Genomic DNA, 9,910 nt, shown 5'->3' with positions numbered 1-9,910 from the left:
ATTCATGTGTGGGCTAGATGTCCCTACATGCACTTCTTCTATGATCCTTTTGGATTCAGTACTATCTATGTAGTGCATGTTTTGACCGTTAAAAGATTATCGGTAAAGCTTGTTAGCAATTCAAGCATAATTAGTAAAATATTGCCATAAAGATCGTCGTTCCTTTGCTCAAAAGTGTGAAGGATACTCTCTGTATTCTATGTATTATTGGAGAGTAATGTGTATTAGGGTTTAACATGGTTCTCATAGAAAGTTACTACTCTCTTTTCAAAAGCAGGTCGTTGCTTTTGTCGGATTTTAAGAGGTTTGGCTTTAATTCCATCAGGAATTTGAGTAATGACTACCAACGTAGACAAGGCATCTGCGAAGTGTTTTGGCTTATTGGAGCATGAACAAATGATACCTGATCAAATTTGTTCATGAGTTTGGTCAGGTGGGCGTGGTAGGGTTTTAAGTTTTTCCCTTTCACTTGTCACGTTCTATTTGCTTGTGATATAACCAAGTTAGAGTCACCAACGACTTCTAGCTTGGTTTTCCCTTTTTCATATGCTATTTTGTGACCCGAGAAGCATGCCTCATCTTTGGCCTCATTATTGGTGACAAGATACTCGAGTTTTATGTATATTGGGTTGTACGTCCCTTTCAGATCAACTAACAAAATCAAAATTATGTAACCCTGCTTTTAGGAAGCTCCATCAAACATCAGTTTTCATGTGTCTGATGTGATACTAATAATTCCTTCATCAAGGAACTCGAGTTCGTCTTCTAACTCAACATTGATAGGTTGGTCAATTAAGAAGTCTATGACAACGCTTCATTTAATATATTTTTATACTGTATAGGCTATGTCATATTAGGATATCATCATCATCCATTTAGTTAGCCTAGGCGATATCAGAGTTTGTTGGAACAAGAATGGGTCGTATTTAGTCTTGATACCAGTTTGATAGAATGAGCTTGCATATAGTGTCTTAACCTTTTGGTGACCCATGCTAGTGCCTAACAAATTTTCTCAGTTGTAGTGTAATTGAGTTCACATCCAGCCATTATCTTACTAATATAATAAATAGTTGTTTAGAGTTTGTCCTCATTTTCTTGAGGCAACATGCTTCCTAAAGTTGTTTCTATTAAAGTAAGGTATAATATCAGAGGGATGTCGGGATTGGGAGGCATGAATATAAGAGGGGATTTTAAATAATTCTTTATTCCGTCAAACACTTGTTGACATTTCTCACCATATACAAATTTTTAATACAATGGATCGTATGTCATAGTAAGCTTACTGATGAATCGACTAATGCATTAAATTTTTCCAAAACTTAATTGGACCTCTCTTTCGTTTCAAGAGACCGACATAGCTGTGATTGCTTCTATATTAGAGGGATCGGCTTCGATTCCTCTTTAAGTGATTAAGAAGCCTAGCATTTTACTATTTGTGACTCTGAATGTGTATTTCTTTTGATTGAGTTGTAGTTAATATTTCATAATTCTTTATAGGAATTTCTCAAGGTTTTGGTTATCTTGAAGTTTATAAACCTCGTGATGGGATCAGGTAGATATCCTTCAACATGAACATCGTTAGTGATTGGAAATTCAAAATATTTTACAAGAATTTGGCATTTCATGGTATCATTCTAAAGGTGGCGGAACGCCAAATTGGCGTTCTTCATCGAAGATCTTTGCACATAATTTGTAGAAGTATCGACTTCAGTCATGTACTTTTAAAAGAAATGTTAGAGTTATATACCCTTTGTAGGCCAATGCATTTATTAGGATAAAGCATATGTGTCCCTTAGGTGTTGTACCTTTTCGGACATGCCTATTAGGTTGAAAACGTGATACAAACATTTTTTAAAAGCCAAGTTTATATTTTTGATTTAAACAATTTAATCCCCAACAGAGTCGTTAGAAGTTGTAACCCCCATAAAACCATTGTCCCAAAAAAGCTTGAGGTTCAAGAGATTTCAAAATCGGTTTGCGTGTTAAGAATCTCTTTGAAATAAAATATTTTTTAAAAATTAAAACAGATCTTGACAGTTTAAAATGAATTATAAAAACAATTAATTTGAGTTCAGGCTTAAATAATCTTTTAGATTTGAATTAATCAAATTAAAATTTAATTTTTAGAAATTTATGTTAAATTAATTAAAAATAATTAATTCAAAAGATTATTTATTTGAAATAGAGTCGCCATTGATTTTTAAAAATCAATAAAAGGTATACGTATACAAATGTATTTTTTACTAGAGTTTCGTTTGGTTCGTAGTTTGGTGATACTCTGAAAAAGGCTTTTGCGCTTCTTCCTTCGTACCCGTTTTAAAAACGTTCCTACTTTATAAAATCTTGAAATTTGAAAGTTGGTTGTATAACGTTTTATTTTAACGAATTATTCTTCCGGTCCTAGACATGCACATGATTTCATGTATTTAAAATTGTAACAACAATATTTAAATGCTTGTACCTGTTGCGAATGATGATGACTAGGGAGGAATGTACCTGAACAACATTAGTTTGAAAGTCGTTAGGGTTTAAAAATAAATCACAAACAAGCCCTTATTATAATATTATTTTGTGGAAATATTCCAAAAATATTTTGAACTCATTTCTCTTTTTTGGGATTTAAAAAAAATATTTTTAGATCCCAAAATTACAAAAAAAAATTAAAATTTTTAAAATTGCAACCAAATAAGCCTTAGAACCGGTGTTCTCGGTCTTGGGTGCGTTATTATCGGTCGGGGCTAAAAGCCTTCGGTCCTAGGTCGGAACTTTCTCGATCCTGGCTTAGGATTCTCGGTTTGGGTGTTATAGTCTCCCCATCCTTGGCTAGATTTTTCGGTCAGGTATGAGAATTCTCGGTCCTGTATTAAATTTCTCGGTCGAACCTCTCGATTCTGTCAAAATTTGTCGATCGGATGCCACGGTTCCTGGTGTAAATTTCTCGGTCGGACCTCTCATTCCTAACCAAAGATGGAACATTCTAGTGAGACACCTAATGTTAAAACTATGCTACTTTTTTTTTTTTTTATAGATGCCTATAAAAAATTATTTAGGAGGCACTGTAAAAAAATAAAATAAAAAAATCTTCCTATATCCGTAAACCTAGCAACTTTCCTAGAACTCCAAAGATAATTCCTCTAAGCAAGAACAACCAATTTGTTACCTCAATCATTTTGTTTAGGTTCTTGCTTAGAAAATTTGAAGGTTAGCATCGAAGGATCTTCTAAATCATTGTAAGGAATCCTTGTTTCAATTTCTTTGTTTATTATTTTCGATTTCAATTAAAATTCATTTTACTTCATTTTTTAGTTTTTGACTTTTATGAATTTGAAACTTGAAAATTAATTAAAGATTAATCAAAATTAAATTGAATAATAAATATTTTACATTCACACAATTCAACCCTAATAAAAAAATGCCCAATTAAAATAAAGAATTTATTTAATAAGTCCTTGTTCTTGAGACTTTGTTTAAGGACCAGGGATAACATGTGTATTGATGTATATTAATTAAATGAGGTGCTTGTAGACCCTAAAATAGAGGTCTTCATTTACTTTAATTTTTTTATAATTCTATGTTAAAAAAGTGCTTGATTTTTCTGCACAAATTTTGATTCTTTAATGTTACCAGTTTGGTGTTTAATTCATGTTACAGGATGTTTCTATGTAATTAGATTTCGATTTAGGGCAAAATTATATTTTTATGTTATTGGCGTTTTTGGTTAAGCCCCGTTGATTGAGGGTGACCGTGGAGGCAGACATCCGACCGAGATTTCCCCATCAACCAAAAGTCCGAACAAAGTATTTTCGCGCGATTAAGGCCCGCGACCTTGATCCATTTGCTTTAAGCCCTATTTGTTTGCTTGTTTTGTAATTATGTATTTATTTTTTTACTTTTCTTTATTTTAATTAAATTAAAATAAAATAAATAAAAAATAACTAAAATTATATTTTAAACAAAAACACAAAAGAAATTCGAATTGGCCGTTTGGTAAAAAAAACTGTCAGAAAAATATGTAATTGATGTTCATAAAATATTTTCAACTCGCGTGTACATTTTCATAATTTTCTAGACAATTTGATTTTTATCAACTTTTTTGTATGACCTATGAAGATTTTGAAGCATTGTGTTTGCAATTATTATTGTTTTATGTTTTTTATACTCATGCATATAGTTATATTATTGTCACAAATCATAAAAAAAAAAAGGAACCACAAAAAGTTGAGCATTTTTTATAATATACAATAATTATTTTATTATATCATCTTCTTCGAGTTTGAACTTGAAGAAGATAATCCGAAAAAGTTAAAGATAAATCGAAATCAGGCAAATCGAGATAACAATGAATGATGTGATTCTAATCCAATAGAAAGTTTCTTATTAATTATACAATCATATTCGAGCAATCGGATCAAGAAATGGTGAAGAATAGTGGTAGTTGTAAACATAGACAATTCAAAACAAATTTTGATTAAATTCTCTGTTTAATAGTAGAATTGTACCTTATAGACAATTAGAATAGTTTCTTAGATGCTTCTGGTAACTTTGTATCAACATAGCGTCAAACTTTGATTATCTATGTAGAATTTGAGAATTTTCCAACGAACTTCAATCTGAGAATCTCAAGTTCCTTTCTAGCTATGATCTCTCTAACCTCACGCGTAAGGATGGTTAATTAGTAAAAAAGAAGATTTATATATATATATATATATATATATATATATATATATATATATATATTTTACTTCTATAAATATATTTTATAACTGAAGCAATCATTAATAATATCTGGGTGAAAATTGATTATTTTATTCATTCAATTTGTATCGTAAGAAGTTTTATCAGATTGGAAAATAATTTTATTGTAATGTATACTATGTTTTTGAATAAACCAACTCTCAGGTATGCGATCAATTGTTGTGTCTGTATAGCAATTAAAAATATTGCATGTTATGTTATGTGTTGTTACTTAATAAATTAGGTATATAGTCGATAGTGAGGTGGATGACTCAAATGAAATTATGTCATTCGATCACAATATGAAATAACTTTTAGAAGAAAAAATAACCTGATTGATAAAAAAAATATATATTATATAGAGAATAGTTTGAAGATGAACCTAATAAAATCGAATTAAAATCTACTATGTCTAAATTTATGTTCCATTTTGCACCACCTTTATTAAATTTATTAAATAGTTGTACTTTTCTTTCTGTTAATTACTTATGAATTATTCTATAAAATAATTAATTTTGTAAAGGTAGTACATACCATAAAATCATGACAATTCCAAATATAGAACTTGATAAAGAGAGAAAATATTTCAAATATTGACAATTCAAATTTATCATGTATCCATCCTTTCCTTAGGCTTTGTTCAGATTGAGAATTTTGAAAAAATCTAAAGAGGAAAAAAAGTAATGATTAGTGATGATTTTGAAGAGGTAATAATTATTTTTGATAAAAATTTTAAAGGGTATTGATATATATGAATAAAATAAAAAATAATAATTTAAAATAAAAGGTATTTTAGTATTTTGATTAATGAAATTAGTGATGTGATTGTTAAAAAATTTATGAGAAATGATTAGGTGAGGGAATTTGGTGAGAGAATGACTTGGCATAATCTTTTTCGCTAAAAAAATCAAATAATTTCTCTCTTTCCTTCCACTTTTACATTTTTCAAACAATGAAGATGATGTCAAGTCATTCCCTCACCAAATTCCCTGTCTCTATCCCTCATGTCTCTATCCCTCCTCAAAATTTATTTAGGATCACTTTTTTACAAAATTTTAGAGAACCATGCCTTAATTAACACTTTTTTACAAAATTTTAGAGAACCATGCCTTAATTAACACTAAGTCATTTTGAATTCATTCTCTCATCTTCAACGGTCTCCTCTAATATCTTCTTTATTTTACCTTGGAACGTAACAGCGCGTTTTGAAAAGTCAATGGTCACATTTAGCGTTCTCTATATAAAGAACCAAACCGAAAACTATTGCTTTGTTGATAGGTTCTACTTCTAAGTTCTGACCTATACGATGAGTACTCCTTTAGGTTTTCTCCGAGTTCGAGTTAATCGCGGCGTTAATCTCGCCGTCCGAGACTTCAACAGCAGCGATCCTTACGTTGTTATCAAAATCGGCAGAACGGTATCATCATCTCCCTCTCTTTCTCTTTCTGATTCTTGCTCTTTAACGAGTCCTAGAACAAACAGTCATGTTTTCCCGATATTTCTCTGTTTAGTTTGCTTAATTTGAGTAGCTTCAACTGATATAATTACCCAAATCGCCATGCCTTCTGTGAATATCAATGGTTAAGCGTTCTATGAAGGAAAAAGTTTACTTCTAGATTCACTGTTGTTTTTCTGGGGGACTATGAATCAGCCGCCAAATTTTCAGCAGTTGCTTTAGTTTATCCTGAATTTGGACTAGATCAAGAATTCATGACTTCTTCCAAATGAGATTCCCAGAAGATTTCAGCATTTTATGGATGGGTCTGTCACTAATCGAAATAAAAATCATTCCATCATCATCATCAATAGCTTGTTCAATTAACATCCAATAACTTGTTACCTTTGTTCCCCAAAAAAATCTTGATTATATTAACAAAAGGAAAAAATATGTATATGTGTTCTATGTAAGTCCAAAGCAATGACCTTCTCTAGTACTGTCTTAATGTCTCTTCTAAAAATAGCTAAGAATCAGTCATAATGACAATTAGATAAAATGTTAAGGAACTAAATTATGTTTTGACTTTTTTATTATTTGGGTTTGGTTATACTGCACCCATCTTATTTGTTAGCTTGCACAATTGCAATCTAGAAATTTTCAATATCTAGACTAGATACCTTTGCAAATTTTCACAAAAAAATGTTGGAATGACCTTGAGTAGAATCTGATTAATGACAGTTTTCTTTTCTTTTTTTTGTTGCAGAAACTGAAAACCCGTGTTATAAAGAAGAATCTCAATCCTCAATGGAATGAAGATTTTACTCTTTCTGTTTTGGATCCCAATCTTCCTATCCGTTTGGTAAGTGAAAAGTATAAGTGATTTTCATCTTCCAGTAAGAATGATGGTATGAAATAGGTTTCACGGTCATCCTTTATAAATGTATTACATATGAGAAGTAGTAACTAGCCCAACCCATTTAATAACTATGTTTTTAGAAGATGAAAAATGTAGTTTTAAATCTCAATTCCAATGAGAAGTTGTCATGTTTTTGTTTCTTGGTTTGGTAAAAATTGTAGTTGAGTGAGATCATAGTTTCCTTCGACAAATTTGGTTGTAGCTGGATCATCATCCTAAGCTTTTTAGAAGAAAAAACATATATTGTTTTGAGTTAGATAAAAAGCTAGATTTTATGATGACAAACTAAATTTGAGCTGAATGAGAAAGTTTTTGCTTCTAGGAATAATGAAGGATAAAACCCACCAACAATAGCTCAAGTGGTTATAAGAATCTTGAATTTCACACCTTGATTGAAGTGGGAATATCATGAAAAGTCATTGGTCTAAAAAAAGTTAGAAGAAAAAAGAGCCCAACTGAATCTTGAGGCTAAACTTTCTTATAATCATTTCTCTTTGAATACTGATGAACTGGATTTCTCCGATTAACACTTTCTTTCCAAAACCTTTTCAGACTGTATACGACCATGATTTATTCAGCAGAGATGACAAAATGGGAGATGCAGAGTTTGATGTTAAACCGCTTTTAGAAGCCATGAGATTGGACCTGAAAGGTCTTCCATCAGGAACAGTACTCGCAAGGGTGCAGCCTTCTAAGCATAAGAACTGTCTGGCCGATGAAAGCTGTATCAAATACATAGATGGTAAGTTTTGTCAAGATTTGATCCTCAGATTGAGAAACGTTGAATGCGGGGAATTGGAATTGTCACTGAATTGGATCGTCGATACTCATGTTTGATAGAACATTAAGACCAGCCGCAGCAGGGGGTTATTTGAGGGGTTATTTGGGTGTCAAAAGAGGAGGGTGGGAGGCAGCAGGGGGGCAATTTTGGGTGTCAAATTTTGGGTGTCAAAATTTGACACGGGTGTCAAATTTTGTTTGGCCAATGAGATCCTGCCATGTGGCAGGCTTTTGATTTTATTTTTCTTATTTTAAAAATACATTTTAATAATGATTGATTAATAAAAAAAAAAAAAAAAATTATATCAATATTTTTTATTTTTCACGATCTATAAATAGAGACTTGGTTTGTGTCATTTGGACACCAAAAAATTTCAGAAATTTTCTACCATATTATCATCCTTGTTTGTATCACCTTTCTTTTAAAATCTTCAAACTCTTTCATCCTTGTTTAGAGTGTTTGTTTTCTTCTTCGTTTTAAATAATATTTGTATGTTTGATTTATCAAGTGATGAATAATATTGTTTGTGGTTAAAAAAAATGAAATTATGTATATGTTTAAATGATGTGGAAGTGAGAGAAAGTGAAAAAGTAATTTTGATACTTTGAATAACACGCTACTGTATGACATGTTAAAAAGTGGGTGTTAAAAGAGGTGTTAAGCTGACGTGGCAGGGTGTTAAATGAAAAAATTTAACACCCTGCTGTGGGTAGTCTAATGGCATGTCATTCTTGTTATTGTTGTTGTCGTCTTGGAATGAATGAATGTATTTATTAGTTCGGATTTCTTTTAATATTTGAATTAGATTCATGGCTGAGTTGTTGTTTGCCTTGTGGAGTTCGGTGTATATAATATTTGATATGTAAATAAAATAAAAGAAATTTGATTGTTTAGCGAATATGTTCAAACAAATCTATATATATATAATAATGCTTACTTTTAAAGTGTCCGGATCGGATTGTCAGGTCGAGAGTTGTGGTTAATTTGGATATATATGTAAGAGTAAATTGGTACTTGGGTCGGATTATGGGTTGACCCGTTCATAAACTTAAAATGATTAAAAATAAAACTAAAAATGTTATAGATATGGTTTGAACTTGCAACCTAGCAAAATAAGTACAACTCTTTAATCAATTAGGATAATAACATTCTTATTTTAAATTCAACACCAAATTTGATGAACGCGAGATATTTTAACAATATAAGTTCAACTATTTAACTAACGAATATATATATATATATAATGATGCTTAATTTTTAAAGTGTCCAGATTACCAGGTTGTGAGAGTAAATGGATATTTGAGTCGGATTATGGGTTAACCTGACTAAAAAACTTAAAACGGTTAAAAATAAAATTAAAAATAATATTATATTTTTGTTATAATATTTTTTTTTGTTATAATATTTTTTTCAGAACTTTTTATATTATTAAAAGTGCAAATAAATAGAATGCATGCTACTTAATATAACATCCTAAGGCATTTCTTAATCTACAAAATCTCATCTCAATGAGATTTGAATATATCCTTCTTACAATTGGGATTTGGGCGTTCACTTTGAAATTCACTTGGAAGACAAATGATAACTCTACAAATCCCATTATCTAAGTGATTCATTTTCAATTATTAGCCTATATGAAATTACAAAATTTTATTTTGTCAAAATTCACAAATTTGTTTTTTTTTTTAAAAAATTTTATCAAATTTTTTTAGCATTATTTAAAAATGTATTAAAAATTACTTTTTTTATTAATATATTTTCATTTCAAAATTATATAATGTATTATAATTTTCATTTAAATATTAAATGTAAATAAAATTATTTTTAATAGTGATTCTAATTAAAATAATTTTTTTTGAAAAATACTTACTTAAAAATGTCTGATTGAAAAAATACATGTTAAGAAAAATAAATGAAATTATATACTACATATTTTCCTCCACAAATAAAATTAACCCATATTTATTTTTTTATAATTAATTTGTTAGATAAAATTAACACAATATTTATAGTTATGACTTCTTACTTAAATTAAAATATT

At 29.9% G+C, this 9,910-nt stretch overlaps 1 protein-coding gene across 1 annotated transcript; it reads left to right on the top strand.

Moving 5' to 3' along the window:
- Positions 1 to 5,991: 5,991 nt before the first annotated feature.
- On the top strand, positions 5,992 to 7,929 carry LOC124924438 (protein C2-DOMAIN ABA-RELATED 4-like). The gene is made up of 3 exons (XM_047464482.1): positions 5,992 to 6,151; positions 6,936 to 7,031; positions 7,641 to 7,929. Exons 1-3 carry the CDS (start codon positions 6,041 to 6,043, stop codon positions 7,923 to 7,925), a joined length of 492 nt encoding a protein of 163 aa, XP_047320438.1. The 5' UTR covers positions 5,992 to 6,040; the 3' UTR covers positions 7,926 to 7,929.
- The last annotated feature ends 1,981 nt before the right edge of the window (positions 7,930 to 9,910 follow it).

This window comes from Impatiens glandulifera, chromosome 1 (genome assembly GCF_907164915.1).
Source record: "Impatiens glandulifera chromosome 1, dImpGla2.1, whole genome shotgun sequence".
Taxonomy (NCBI): Eukaryota; Viridiplantae; Streptophyta; class Magnoliopsida; order Ericales; family Balsaminaceae; genus Impatiens; species Impatiens glandulifera.
This window is presented reverse-complemented; position numbering and strand designations above follow the sequence as displayed.

What these genes read in the sequence shown, in the direction of transcription:
- LOC124924438 (XM_047464482.1), top strand. Translation starts at nt 6,041, where the DNA reads ATGAGTACTCCTTTAGGTTTTCTCCGAGTTCGAGTTAATCGCGGCGTT. An exon ending in TTATCAAAATCGGCAGAACG is followed by an intron (nt 6,152 to 6,935) that starts GTATCATCATCT and finishes TTTTTGTTGCAG; the next exon opens with AAACTGAAAACCCGTGTTAT. An exon ending in CCAATCTTCCTATCCGTTTG is followed by an intron (nt 7,032 to 7,640) that starts GTAAGTGAAAAG and finishes AAACCTTTTCAG; the next exon opens with ACTGTATACGACCATGATTT.